Genomic DNA, 15,666 nt, shown 5'->3' with positions numbered 1-15,666 from the left:
ATGTAGCTCAACTGAGCAAAACTATCCCTGGCAGAGAGACAGATGGATTGAGGCTAAGGTGTTGCTTTACTGTGGACACCTTTCCAGTGCAGCCAAAATAGAACAGCCTGCAGTAGAGGTTGGGATACTTGTTGGTGTTCCAACTAAGTTATTTCTTCGCTGATCACTGCCTGCAACTATCTATTTTAAGCAGAGCACTCTCTCTGAAGTCTTTGCTGACTCTGGTGTAGAACAAAGCTAGCTCATCAACTGGGAATCTCCACCAAACTATTAACCACTCATCTTTCAATCTTTGCCCTAAACAGACAACAGTTGGCTACCATTACACATCAGAATAATCCCATTCATTTCATTATCTATAGAATCCCTGGCTAGAAGGACACAACCCACATATAAGTTGAAGTTTGTTTTTCCAGTCAAACCGCTTACAATCAGCCCTGCTAACTCAGTCTCTGGGCCTGCTGAATGTGAGTCACCTAATCTTTCTCTGATCCTGAGTAGGACCATGACCAATAGCTGTTTTTTTGTTGAGTAGAAAGATAAAACTCTTAGACCGTGTATTTGACTAAATCAGATCACTAGAGGAACAAGAAGTGAAAAGAAGTTTTTGATAAACACGAGGAGACTTTGAGTACTTGGTAATATCTTTTGGTCTAACAAATGTGCCTGCAGTATTCTAAGCCTTATTTAATGATGTCTTCAGAAATTTCCTGAATGTGGTTGTTTTTTGTTTTTCCTTGACAATACTATGATTGTTTTTCAAGGATCTATATCACCTTCACTTCTGTTTCAAGAAGGTTTTCAGGAGAAAACCTTCACCCCAAGCCTTCACCCCCATTAATAGTTTGTTGTAAAGGTCAATGCTTCAGACTCTGGGGTGGGGGCAATCTTCTTACAGTACTGTATTGTAAGAAGAAGGTAAACTACACTCGTGAACATTCTACTCATAGTGATCTGCTAGCAGTTCAACTAGCTTTCGAAGAATCATCCAAATTTGTCATATCTTCAGTCACCTACAACATCTCAATTCCAGGCAACCTAGACTGTAATTGTTCTTTGGCAAATTCAATGACTTACCGCTCTGGTTCCTGTATTTCTGTAGAGCTGACCTGGGAAAATGAAGATGTCATTCAACAGGCTCAGCAGAATGAACATGATTCCAGAATCAGCTTCACAAACCAACTGTATGTCCTGTCGTCAGTCCACTCACAAGTTATCCACTAGGTCCACACCATCAACTTTACCTGCCATCCAGGGGTAAGCCACATTCTTTCATCCTCTATTGGCAAGGTTATAAAGGAACACAATCCAGAATGCTTAGTTTGCACAAGAAGTAAGAGCAAATCTAAACCAGTCGCAGGCCTGTTACAGCTACTGTATATCTAGCTGCCCATGGTCATACCAATGAGCCAATAATAAATATTCAAAAGGGTAAAAACACAAGTCTTTCAAAATTAACTGCTCATTGGTTTCCATTTTAGAAATTGCAGTGTTTAAAGTTTAACTGCATACAACATCTGTCAAAAAAACCCAAAAACTAAACCCTTCGATTGTATGTACATGCCATACTGAAATTAATTTTTTTTAGAGAAAACATTTTCTGAAATGCAAAAATATATAAATAATCTAAAGTACAGTCAAAAGTCAAAGTCAAATTAAATAAAATGCATAAGCAACCTAAACTAACTCTGTCTTCTTGGAAGGCTTTCTGATATTGATAGGAGGTTTTTATGCTGCTAAAAAAAAAAAAAAAAAAGATGTTATAATGGTGCAGACATTAATTAATATTAATAATAATTCAGTGTCCAACTTAACAGCCTTCAGGTCAGCGGCTCAGAGTTTTAATGGCCCATTTACATTTTTACTGGCTTGTGAAAAAAGCTTTTATTTTTATACTTTAAAATATTAATGCAATTTAATTAATAAAATATTTTATATTAATTTATTATTTCACATTCAATTCAAAACATGTTACAAAACCCTTGAAGTTAATATGGCTTAGTACACCCCATGCCCCCCTTTAGACTCACCCCTGTTTGCTGCAGGTATCACTTCCATGTAAAATAGGACGGCTGCCTCAGCCTTTAGCGTGCTGTATAATTTAACCAGTCTGGTATCAGTTAACAGTTCACCTGCATATTTTAATACAACTTCGGGAGACTTACTGCAGATTTTTCTCTATATAAAACAAACGGCGGTGGATGGAGCAGCTGCAAAGTTCGCTTTTCTTCGCGTCGGAGTGTGTTGATCAGGCGCTTTGATGAAGGACTCACGCTCGGGTTTTCTCAGTAAAGATTTAAATGATGATTACAGGAACAGCGCTGCTGTTTTGGACGCTAAAAACACGTTTTCTTTCACTCAGCCTGAGCTCAGCGTCTCGGTAAGGGTCCGCCTCTTTGCTCTTCACGGTGTGTAAACAGACTCCGGCTCCACGTTCAGCTGTGCCAGTGTCATCGTCACTGCCATAACTTATCATCGTTGTGTTATCAGTGTTTTTGTTTAAATGTGCAGGCTGTGTGGGCTTGTTGTTGTCAGACTTTTTATTCACACGTTTGCATTGCACGTCTGTTTTTAGTCGCAAATGTGGATGAAGCACTCGTGTTTACATCGTTTAACACATTTGCCGTGCTTTAAAGGAAGCATCGAAGCAAAGATATTTATAATCGAATTATTCAAATTACTCGACTAGTCCTTACAGCGCTACTAATGAATAAACGTGTTTTCTAGCTCCATGATATTCCTTTAGACATAGACTCCAGTCTTCGACCCCAGTTTATATTGCAAGTAAGGTTTTTCTTGGGGCTTTGGAAGGAAAAGTCAGTCTGGCTTTTGCATTTCACTCACAGTCTAAGGGTCAAACTGAGAAGGTCAATCAAAAACTTCTGCTGCGTTATTTCCACTAATCCTGCTTCCTGAAGTTCACCGCTCCCATGGATAAAGTATGCACACAAAACATTCACTTCATCCGCAACCAGACTACCATCCTTTGAGGCCTTTCTGGGTTATCAACCAGCATTATCCCCTGCAATAGAAAGAGAAGTGGCTGTATCTCCATCCAGCATCATGTCTGACGTTGCTGCCATTTTTGTAGACAAACCAAAGCAGAGCGCCTCCAAACATCTGAGAAGAATTGGAGTTTGGCTGATCAGCTGAAGTCTCCGGCCTCACAGAATAGTTTGGGTCAGAAAGTTTGGAAATTTCTTTCTATGAAACTAGGTCAAAGATTCATTGGCCCAAATGACATTGGGATAATTGACAATCCTGCAGCTGTTCATTTAAGTGGTCTCCTTGTACGAAGATTCATCCCACATTCCATGTTTCCTAGAAAAAAAACAATAGATTACAGTAACAATCTTTCTATATATAATAGTAAACATTTGGTCCCACTTTTGGTTTGCCCAAGATTACTCAAACAGACCAAGGTACTGACTTTATGTCTGAAGTATTTGATTAGATACTGAAGCTCCTGGCTGTGAAGCATCAAGTCTTTAGTGCATATCATCCAGAAAGCCAGGAGGCACTAGAGTACTTCCACCAAACTCTTAAGACAATGTGGCATACCTACTGCTTTAGAACTGGTACGGAATGGGATGAGGGTATATTCTCTTGTTTTTTGCAATCAGGGAAACTATTCTGTCATGCATGTTTTAAAACTTAAGGTTCTGTGTGGGAGGATCAGGGTTTTTGTTGTTTGTGTTTTTCCTGTTGAGACCTTTATGCAGAGACCAGTGTGCCCAGGAGGAAGGAAGATACTCAGTTTTTGTTTCGTGTGAGTAAGTCGACCATTTGGCTCACGAGGATAAATACGTCAAAGGGCGGTATGTTGAAGGATGTTGTGTCCATGTTTAAAGGGAATGTGCACTGATCAGGCATAATATTATGACCAGACAGGTGGTCAACTGACACATGACAACATGCATTTAGAAGCAGGAAAAATGGGCAAGATGGCTAGATGACTACATCTCCAAACTGCAGCTCTTGTAGGTTGCATGATGGTTCCGATAGTAAGGTGTCAGAATACAGAGTGCATTGCAGTTTGTTTTGTTTGGATCTGGATAGTCACAGACCAGTCAGGGTACCCATGCTGATCGCTATCCACTTAAAGCAGCGGTCCCCAACCTTTTTTGCGCCAGGGACCAGTTTATGCCCGACAATATTTTCACGGACCGGCCTTTAAGGTGTCGCGGATAAATACAACAAAATAAAACTAGTACCGGTACCAAAAAAAAGAAGATTTATTCATAACACACGTGAAAAGACCAAGGAAAACTGAGTTAACGATAAAAACGATAACAAAATAACGCTGAAAACCGATAAAAACCCTGAAAACCATACATTTCACACCTGAGCCTCTACTCTCGCGGCCCGGTACCAAACGACTCACGGACCGGTACCGGTCCGAGGCCCGGGGGTTGGGGACCGCTGACTTAAAGCACCAACAATGGGTATGTGAGCTTCAAAACTGGACCACAGAGCACTGGAAAAAGGTGAATGATGAACCTTTTACATCAAGTGTATCACTTACCTGGGGAACATGTGGCACCAGGATTCACTATGGGAAGAATGCAAACCAGCAGAGGCAGTGTGATGCTTTGATCTACTGGGACACAGTGGCTCCCACCATCCATGTGGGTGTTACTGTGACACATACCACCTACCTAAGTACAGCTGCAGACCATGTACACTCTTTAATGAAACTTCTATGACTTCTTTCTACAGGATAATGTGCCCTGATATAAAGCCAAAATAGTTCAGCAAAGATTTTAAAAGCACAAAAATGAATTTGAGGTGGACGTGGCCTCTGAATTCCCAGATCTCAATTTAATCAACCATTTGTTGGATGTGCTGGACCATTAAGTCCAATGCATGGAGGCTCTGCCTCCCAATTTAGCTGTTGTTACCATCTTGGTGACAGTGACCACAGCAAATTTTCAGGGGTCTAGTGGAGCTCATGCCTTGAGCTGTCATAGCAGTTTGGCAGCAAATGTTAAATAAAATAAAAAATAAGACTGCTATTTAAAATGAAGTGATGATGAAGACTTTTGAGGAATCTCTTAAATAATGCAAAGACATTTTTTTCTGCTGTTTGTCAAAGTGTAATTTAAACATGAATGTTTACAGAATAAATGTTTTGTGGTGCAGAAACATCTGGATTACCTTCGAAGTCAGGATATTGAAGCTTCTGCAATATGAGCCATCCACAGAGCTTCATACAAGGTACGAACATTAATGTGGTGATAAATCAACAGGAACCTGGAGAAGAGGGAGCTTCATTCAGATGTGAGCAGTCACTTCAACCCCCCCAGTCTGAAAAAAATGCTTTTTGCAAAATTATAAAGTCTCAAAAAGGAAGTATTTGTGGTAAACCAGCAGTAATTGGACATCATAAATCTGTATGTGTCTAAAAGTCAGTTCAAATTGTAAAATAAGCTGAGTAGTGCATTTAAACCTTCCTTCCAAAATTGTTTAATAAAAATAAATAAAATAATTGTGAACAATATTTGTAAATTGTGTATGCAAACTTCCAGAAAGGTCATGGATACAACTGTGAGCTGTAGATGTGCAGTTTGAGAAATTATGGTGAACACTGTGATAATTTTTTCCTGCCCTGACTCTATTGAAATTAAAGATGTGGCGTGTCTAAAATAATAATAATGAAAAACATACATCTATTTAAAAAAAAAAATAAGGGACAAACACATATTAATAAAACATTCAAAACTCCCCCAAAAAGATACACAGATAGCACAGATGAGCAAGTTATTTAAGCAAACCAGCATTTGAGATCTCGTCTGTATGAAATCAGACTAACTAAATATGGGACTAGCATAGCTTAGGTGAGCTCAGTGATACTGAAAATAATTCGTTTCATCGTTTTAAATGAAAGAAAATAAAACTGTTACTGAAAAATCCTCATCCTATTACATTTAACAGGAAGTTAATTTATTAGAAAACAGTAAAAACATTTATTTATTAAATTATTTACTAAATAAATGTTTTTTTAAAGAGACTGTCTACTAGACTTTCATGAAATATCCAAAAACTACCACAAAAAGATGTTTTTCTGCCATTTTTTAAAGCTTAAAACATGAATATTTGCAGAATAAATACTCTCATGATATCACATCTGCATGATGAGCCGTCCGCAGAGCTACGCATAAGGTATGAATATCAGTGTGGTGTTAAATTAATGCAGGAATAAAACAACACCTGAACCTAAAACTTAAAGCCACATTCAATTTTTCGACATAGCAGTGAATGTGATAATATTTAATCCAAAAAAGAAGAAAGAAAAAAAAGGAGGAACCACCTGTTAGATTAGGTGATATTTTCACGTGAAAATAAATGAAACCATCAGGGGTTAATGATGAGATCACAGGTAACAAAGTTGATGAGAACCAACAGTGATTTTACAGAGTTAGTCAAGACTGACCAACAGCTTTGCTTTGTCTTTCAGTTTTTTTATTTCTTTATAGAAAAATAAAAGATGGGTGAATACCACTGATACAATTTAACCAGATTTATCAAATGAAACATTTCAGTGTTTAAGGTAAATAAACATAATTAACATAAAGCATAATTACTGATGTGTTAATGATCATATTTGTCATGCTTGAAATGAGTTTTCGTACAGCTCATTACTGTTGAGCAGGTTTTATGGTCACTTATTACAAAATGTCTTGTTTCCTGTGGCTCTGTTTCTCGCATTCGGCGTTGTGAGACACTGCTGTGAGAAAACAGTGAGAGAAACTGTAATTGACAAAAACATTTGACATTCTTGTAGCTGCACAAAGCTGCACTGTGTTAGAAATAAATTAAATGTTTAGCAAGCAAGACAGAAACATGTTTTCAAAAACAGCCATAAAATGTACTCTTATTGTTAAACATACAGTAACTCCTGTTCCACTTTATATATATTTTCAAGTGAAATTAAATGAAACCATCAGGGGTTAATGATGAGATCACAGGTTTCAAAGTTGATGGGAACAAACAGTGATTTTACAGAGTTAGTCAAGACTGACCAACAGCTTTGCTTTGTTTTTTTTCTGTCTTTATAGAAACATTTCCCATAAAGATGCACGAATAACACTGATACAATGTAACTAGATTGATCAGATGAAACACTTTGTTACATTTTAATGTTTAAGGTAAATAATCACAACTATTGATGTGTTAATGATCATATTTGTCATGTTTGAAATGAGTTTTCGTACAGCTCATTACTGTTGAGCAGGTTTTTTAACTGCTGTTTGAGAAGCTTCATTGGCACTAATATTTCTTCCTGCTCTAGTATCTCTTTGAATCTAATAATAGATGAGCTGCGCTGTAGATAGGCTCTCCTCCCCATCCTTTAAAGTCACCAGGAAGTTTTTTTTAACAGAGAGGTGTGAAAGGTGTTGTGCTTCACTTCTTTTTGAAAAGCCTGAGGTGAGGGTTGCAGAGGTGAATCTTGATGCTAAATTTTCTATAGATATTGAAGGAATTGATTAAATGATTAGCACCAGTTTGCTGTTTTGTTATTGTGATTCAAACACAGTTGGACTAACTCTGAAGTCGGGAGCTTGGAGCTTCAGCATGATGAGCCGTCCACAGAAATACATAGAAGGTAAGAACATTAATGTGGTGGGAAATCAACAGGGAGGAGAAAATCTACACTTTTTATGAGCAATGCTGTTTTCATAGAACAACGTGTTCTGAAATTAAACAATACTCTTTTAGGTGAAATATCTTAAGCCTGTATTCTGGGTTTTATCATAGAAAAATATAAAAACCTCATTTATGAAGAAAAAGAATAAGAAAGTCAACCATATTGTTATGTAATATAAACTGTGTCATGTTTCTCATTGGTCTAATCCAGCTCTGATTCTCACCTGTTTAAAAAAAAATCATTTTAAACAAGACAAACACAAACACATATCTTTACATCATTCCTCAACTGCACTACAGTTAGAACTATTTATTAAATGTTTATGTACTTGTGTGTTCACTTTCTGTCTCCTCTGAATCAGGTGAAGCTCTTCACTCCCAACATGCAAAATCAAAAAATGCGTTAAAGCTCAGAGTGGCCGTGCTGGTTGTCTGTGTTCTCCTGGTATCGGCTCTCGTGGTAACTTATCTCTGTGAGTTTGTAGTTTTATTCATGTAGCGTTACTTAAAATAAGTGTCTGATCTACTCTAAATTGATTGACAATGAGAATGTTTACAATAAAATTGTGACTTATGACTTTTTAATTAATCTGCATCATATGAAATCCTTTTATTTTAAAATCCAGGCTTCAGGACAAATTTTGCAGAATTTTAATTGAAAAGAAAAAAAATTTTAACAGTAATTTAGCTGTTAAAGTCCAGTGAGCTATACAATCACCTGCTTTTCTATAACAATTAGCATCAAGTCCTTGCTTCTAGCACTCTATCTTAACCAACACGTGCACTTTATTACAGTTAATTATTTATTTATTTAAGGTTAATAAAACCATAACATTACATAATTTTGAGTTATAACATCATTAATAAATTGGATGTATGGGAAAGTGATTCATAAATGTGTTTTACTCTGAGGTGGAACTATGCATTTTAACACAATGGTTTTTTTTTAAATTCATATGTTAAATATATGTAATTGATTATTTTTATTTGTAACCTATAAATTAAAAATCATAATTAAATTGCAGCTCAGATATTCTTCTTTATGAGTCTTAGTGTGCTGTCGCCGTCAGTGGAAGAAGAATATCTGACATTTATTTTTAAACAAATTAAATATATGACTTTTCAGTATACCATATATATAACAACTATATTTAATTAGAAATAAAGCATTTAAAATCATCATTTTACTATACAGTTCATGAAACAGTTTTTAAATGGTTGTGCTGTGCGTTCAGTTCAGTAGCCAAGTTACTCTACTCTCTGTTTATATAGATATATTTTTTACCTGCATGCTACCAAAACCTCCTCAAATGTGATCAAAATTGGGACAAATTTACTGACATAAGAGAAGTTCTAGTAACAAAGATCTTCTCCTTGGCTATAGACTCTGCAAACTTAATGCAAATGAAACCAAAAATGTTACTGACTGATTTGCATTTTTTCTTTTTTGTATTTTTTATAAGTGTTTGAGCTTTTGAAAACCAGGGAAATGCTCAGAAACCTTGAACTGAAGCAGGTAACTGTAAAAACTGATGTCACGGGTAAGAATATGAGACTCCTGCTTATTGTACTAAACCTTTGTTTGTTTGTGACCTCTGGAATTTAATCACTAACACAAAATATTAGTATTATTAAACTTTGCTCATTGTTTTTTTTTTTCACAACATCCTAAGCAGGAAATATTTTCATACTTACAACCATAAACATGATTTCTTCCACCTGCCTGTCTTTGATGTAATTTCTTCAAAGTTGAACCATATTACAAATGTGAAGATGGCTGGGAGCAACACGGAGGAAAGTGCTATTATTTCTCCACAAGAAAATCATCCTGGGATCAGAGCAAAACTGAATGTAGCACTAAAGGAGGAGGCCTGGTTAAGATAGACAGCAGTGAGGAGCAGGTATAAAACACTGCTGCAGGTTCATGTTCTCACCCTCATGTTTCGTCATCCCAGAACAGAAAGTTTTACAAAATAATTGAATCATTTTTTTCCATTTAGAGTTTCTTGGGGAAAAATGTTCAACAAAAAACGGCGGGATACGACGACCTTTTCTGGATCGGCCTGACAGGCTCAGCAGAAGAGGGCAAATGGTTGTGGGTGGACGGCTCACCACTGAACGAAAGGTTTGATTCAATCCAATTACATTATATTATACATTACATTTCAGATAGATAGATAGATAGATAGATATGTATATATTCACAATAACAGTCACCTTAAAGGTGCTTTATAGTGTAAGGAAAAGACACTAAGATATCCAACAATCAGACAATCTATTAGCGACATTTGGGTGACAGTGAGGAGGTAATCAGAAACAGAAGAGATAAAAGAAACACAAACAGCAGGAAAGAGGAGACAAATTTTGGTGACCTGCAGTAGTGTCATAAAAAATCCAATCAGAATCAAAGTTACCCCGTTTTACTGTGACTGCTCTTTTTGTTCTTCATCCCTTAGGTTGACATTTTGGAAGGATCAAGAGGCAGATGATTTGAGTGGAGAAGATCCCGATGGAGATGACTGTGTGGGGATGGGCCCAATGTATTGGTTTGATAATTCCTGCAAAGTACCACAAAGAAGTATTTGTGAGAAACCGGCTTTGATTCTGTGTGGTTAAATTTCAGATCAGGAACAACAGTATGAGCAGACGATATGCTGCAAACATTTAAAGACATCCAGAAATGTTTAATGAAAAAAATACTATATACACTGTTTATAATGAAATACATTTTAATAATTATTCTGTGTCTGATTTTCTTATTCATGTATTATGTGCTAAAAGAGCAACATCACCAGCCTTCTGTCATAATTGTGGTTCGATATTTGACCACTCTTTTATGCAGAATTGGTTGAGTTAATGTAAATTGGTTGGTTTCATGGTGGTGGCCTTCAACCTCTCGGCAACAGCAAGGGCCGGTGTTTAAGACGGCTGGGGCTCTCCCCAGCGGACCACTGCTGCAATTTCCAGGGAGATTGGATGGGGTCAGAGGATCTGCCCTTTGCCTACACCAGGCAGCTGCACAACACAGTGGCCAGGTGGCTGCAGCCCGGTCCCACAGAGTGAGAAGCTTGTCTGCTGGATATGGCAGTGCTAGTGGAAGGGCTCCTGGCAGACACCGGAATGGGTCCACTGCCACCATCTGGCCTGAATATCATGGTAAAGCGGGCAGAAGACCACAGAGGATGGGCTGTTGGAGCAGCTGAATCAGAATTTAAAGTCCATGATTCATAAATTCATTCACGAGGACAAACGCAATTGGGATGGCTGGTTAGACCCTCTGTTGTTTGCAATGCGGGAGGTTCCCCAGGCCTCCATGGGATTTTCTCCCTTTGAGTTAATGTTTGGCCAGAAGCCACAAGGGTTGTAGGACCTAATTAAAGAAACGTGGGAGGAAGGTCTAAGCTCAGCAAAAAATGAGACTCAATACCTTGTGGACCTGAGAGCAAAGCTACACACTTTGGGGATGTTGTCACAATAAAATTTGCTGCAGGCCCAAGAATGTCAGCAGCGGCTATACAACAGAGGGTCTAGACCAGGGGTCTCCAACTCCAGTTCAAGAGAGCTACTGTCCTGCAGCTTTTGGATGCATCCTTGTTGCAATACACCTGAATCAAATGAATGGCTTGTTACCAGGCCTTTGCCAAACTTGATGGCATTCCGAAGAGCTAATTCAACAATTTGATTCAGCTTGGTTGGAGTAGGGATGCTTCTAAAAGCTGCAGGACAAGAAAAATGGGTCTATACATTTCTATGTCTACTACCGCAAGGTAAATGAGATTTGATGCTTATCCCATTCCCCAGGCCAATAAGCTCATTGACCAGTTACGCACTGCTATTTTTTTCACAACTCTGGATTTAACCAAGGACTACTGGCAGAGTGCTCTGTCTGTAGAGAAATGAAGCTAATATGGAAAATAAAGCACATTTTTCTACTTCATCAGTACTCTCACTGCAGCATTTTGGATCAAATGAAGGCTTTTCAGTGAGCTTTTAGAAGAACATGATAATAGTGGATTACAATTTCCAGCCTAGAAGTTAACACATGAAAAAGTTTCTCAGCATTGGTGATGGGTTTTACTGTAGGAATTAAAAAGTCAAGTTTTAAAGGGCCCATTTAAAGGGCCCATTTTTTTCATGTGTGTATATACACAGCAGATATACAGATTTATGTATGTACAAAAATTTTGAAAGTGCTGAAAATGATTTAGGCATGTTTAAATGCACCGTGCTACCACTGAGAGGTTTTTTACCCCATCCTCCCTAGTCAAGGAAAGTTCAGGTTACACCTGCAGTGATGATAAGAACCAGAATGGTGATTGTGTGCATTGGGTGACATGCGACCATTTTCACGTGCACATTCGAATGCACATGTACAAGAGTGTGCACTGATTAATTGATTTCAATTCTGTTTGTTACTAAAAGACCAAAAATATGGTCCCACTAAAATCTGGCTCAGGGTGGGGCTGCGCAGGGCACACAGCAGGCTCTGGTGGTGGCTGATTCTCAGCACAAGAGAGCAGGCATAGGCTCGAACAAAGACGCTGGCAGTGTGGAGCCCACAGCAGGTGGCAGCGTTGAGAACTCAGCAGACATCAGGAAACAAGCTGACACAGGAGGCTGGGGTGGCACGGCTGAGCCCCCAGTTGATGCAGGAGGCAGCACTGGTCCACGGCCCTCAGAGTGCCCGGGATTGGCTGGAACCTCAAACTAAGTCTCTGTGTAGGCCATTACATAGTTTCAGTCTCTGGCAGAACCAGGTTAGCAGCACTTCCAACAGCCTCAGAAGTGGAGAGCTTGGGAACATAATAAACAGTGTTTGTAAGTGATTCAAGCAAGGCAAATGTAATGACCTTAAGAGTTGAGTTTCTGGGTTAGCAGGCTGGGAAACATCAACAGTCTTTCTTTTCATTTTCTCCAGCTTGGGGAGATAATAAGGAGAAAAGTTGTTGTCACTTACCCCAGAGCAGTATTCTGATGCTCCGGAATGGGCCACAGATGGAGCCACAGATTCTGGTAGAGGTGAGGAAGCGCCGTTTCCTTCTCAAATAAGGAGAGGACACTGAAAGAGCAATGGAGACACAGGAAGAGGAGGTGACTGACTTTCAATCTTTCCAATTTGACTTCCATTTTTTCTACTGACTTCCAATCTTTCAATATGAAAGGCAGGAGGTCATGATCACAGAATATATAAAAGAAAAGATTGCTCTCTTCTTGTCTCTTGTGTTGGACTGAGGCCAGACTGGACACCACAGTGACCCACCATCTCATTCTGCCTTAAAAAGTCGTATTAAACAGTTGAACATGCAGTTTTTGACATAACATCACAGAAGACGTAGTTGTATGCCTCCTTGTCAATTACAGTTGCAGAATAGCGCCACTAGGTGGTGCCATCCTCCTTTTGTTGTGTTAGGCTGAAACAAAAAAGGGTGTACTACTAAGAGAAATTAATAGATACATAAGCTATGCCACTATTTATTTTATTTTATTATTTTTATTATTTATTTATTTATTTATTATTATTATTTTTTGATGGGGGTTGAGTGAACATTCAGTCAACCCTCAGCAAACAGTCACAGAACATTTCCCGAATGTTCCCTTGCACTCTCTGCAAGTAGCAAACTTCCCCATAGTACTGGCACTTTTTTTTCCAAGAAGACATTTTAATCAAATGTTCAAGAATGTTTGAAAAATCTTTCAGATAGTTGTACAGATATGATATAGATATAATATTGTGCCTCCTTTGTGACATTTGAGAAGAACTGACAGAATCTGCAGAAAAGAGAAGGTAGTTGTAGATTTATGGCTCACCACTGAACACAAGGTTTAAATACTGTGAGAATTTACCTAACAAATATTAAATAAGACATATGAAAATACACAGGAACAGTATTTTAGTTAACTTCCCATGGCCCTACAACTGTCTAAACAATAATGGGCCATTAGACCAGCCTCCTTACTCGCCTAAAATGAATACTATTGTGCACCTTCAGGACATTCTGGTTTTGCACATAGGCCAGTATGATCACCCACCCAGTATTCACCATGTGCAACAACATACAGTATCGGCCATGTGGGATCAGATTCCTTAGAGGATCAACAAAGTGGTGACCTCAAGGCCACACAGGGTCCAGGCACTCCTAGCAGTCAATAATAGACACGCACACTACTGATGTTAAAGGAAGTCAAACTGTGAGACTCAAAACTTCTGATGCCTGCAATGTGTGTGTCTTCCATACTCCATTAAATCTTATCAAATATATACAAAAATATTGTTGTGTTTTTAATGTCTCATAGTGTATTCATTTCCAGAGTTGAAGTTAACAACTTTTACAGTTACTAGTTCATCTGTTTAGATAGATAGATATAGTGGCATGCAGAGGAATGTTAGCAAAGAAGCTCTACAGAGTTGGAGCTTGCTGTTCAACTCCAAGCTGGTAGGGGAAGCTCTTTATTATAACACTTGCTTGTGCTTCAATGTCCTTCAAGGGTCAATAACAGCACAACAGAACTCACTTATGGTACTGCATTCTTTCTATAAAACAATAACTGTCGGTGACTTTGCACCGTAGTATAAACACAACATTAAAGCTAACAGTTAAAAGTAACGTTTGTGTGTGTGAGTGTGTGTGTTTGTGTGTGTCTAAAAACTACTACAAAAACTCTAAACTCTAGCTCTAAAATTGTGCATTTATGTGTGTTTACTTCTCTATGGTGTTTCAAATATTATGATATTTAATAAAACAAATATTATATAATACGATTAAATTTGTTTTAAAAAACAAATGTACATCAGTGAATTTTTTAAAAAGCAAACAGACAGACAGAGATGGAACAGATGGGTGCAGCAAGTCAGCATCATCAAGGTCTTAAATGACCTCAGTGATGCTGAAAACAAAGGAAATCAAAGTTGTTATTCAAGCTGAACTCCCAACCTTTCAAAGTTAACAGGAAGTTATTTTGCAATCAGTGTTTTGGCATATGAGTAAATTTTCTCTCTATCTGATCAAATTTAGTCCAACAAAGATGAAACACAAAAGAAAGGGAGGGGCTACCTCTTTCTGTGCTTATTTAAGATTATGTGATAACTTAACGTGTGGTTACCTCAGTCAACCATGTTGTTTTCTGATACACAGTGTGTCATGTTTCCTGTTTTGTTAATGCAGCAGCATTTGACACAACTATCTGATTTACCGTAAATAAGAGGAAGAGAATGTTTACAGTAAAATAACTTAGTACTGTGCAAACATCATGGCCAACTTATAGTTTCAGTGTTCTGATTAAGTTTAACTGGGAAAAAATGGAGAAAACCTACAAGACAAATGTTTGTTTTCTCAAATATCGGACTTCACGCTGTTTTCCTGCATGCAGCCACAGCCTGCTCAAATGTTTTTGGTTAATATAATACAGTATCAAACATTTTGTCTCTAGTTAAACTCCAAACTCAAACGTTTTTGTGTGACACTCTTCCAAGGTCTGAATTGAACTTGCTGAATGATTGATTATTACTTATTACTTTAACCCCTTTCACGCATAGTGGTTACTACAGTGAACAGCTATTCAAAAGCTGTTTTCTTGTATTTGTGTCAGTATTGATGTTATACTTGCACACACCACTACATTGGACACTGATGTGTCACTCCATACCCTGCCACCCACTCCAAAGGTGCTGTTATCCATTTAAGTGGACATGTAAAAAATACACTTTTGAAAAGTTTTTTAAAAAATAAAGTTCAAAAATCTTTTCTTTTTTTTCATGCCTAAAGATGAATAAAAATACTTAAGAACAAAATCCTGATTGAGGTCTGATTTCCTGTCTGTTCACCTTTATTGTGTTCAGCGGTGTTGTTTCCCTCCTGTTTCCACTTCCCTCATTACCTTGTGTAATTTTGCATTTGTTTGTTGCATGTTACTGTGTTGGTGTCTTTTTTTATCCAGTGCTTTTTTGAATTTTGTTAAGTTTGTGTTCTGAACATTGTCATCCACAATAAAAGCACGTTTTTGGTTAACCCTTTAAAGCCG

General features: G+C 37.9%; 1 protein-coding gene across 2 annotated transcripts; it reads left to right on the top strand.

The window, feature by feature from the left end:
• The first annotated feature begins 1,997 nt into the window (after window positions 1-1,997).
• Window positions 1,998-10,435, top strand: LOC146363361 (C-type lectin domain family 4 member E-like). 2 transcript variants are annotated; one of them, XM_084919684.1, is made up of 8 exons: window positions 1,998-2,380; window positions 5,143-5,217; window positions 7,538-7,606; window positions 8,010-8,120; window positions 9,111-9,188; window positions 9,397-9,548; window positions 9,648-9,772; window positions 10,104-10,435. In XM_084919684.1, the coding sequence occupies exons 2-8, from the start codon at window positions 5,190-5,192 to the stop codon at window positions 10,261-10,263; spliced, it is 723 nt and encodes a 240-aa protein (XP_084775810.1). In that variant the 5' UTR covers window positions 1,998-2,380; window positions 5,143-5,189; the 3' UTR covers window positions 10,264-10,435. The 2 variants fall into 2 exon arrangements, with proteins under 2 accessions (XP_084775810.1, XP_084775809.1); XM_084919683.1 differs by lacking the exons at window positions 1,998-2,380; window positions 5,143-5,217 and having other exon boundaries at window positions 5,833-7,606.
• The last annotated feature ends 5,231 nt before the right edge of the window (window positions 10,436-15,666 follow it).

Source organism: Perissodus microlepis, chromosome 22 (assembly GCF_051167445.1).
Source record: "Perissodus microlepis isolate ML-2025 ecotype Zambia chromosome 22, ASM5116744v1, whole genome shotgun sequence".
NCBI lineage: Eukaryota > Metazoa > Chordata > Actinopteri > Cichliformes > Cichlidae > Perissodus > Perissodus microlepis.
This window is presented reverse-complemented; position numbering and strand designations above follow the sequence as displayed.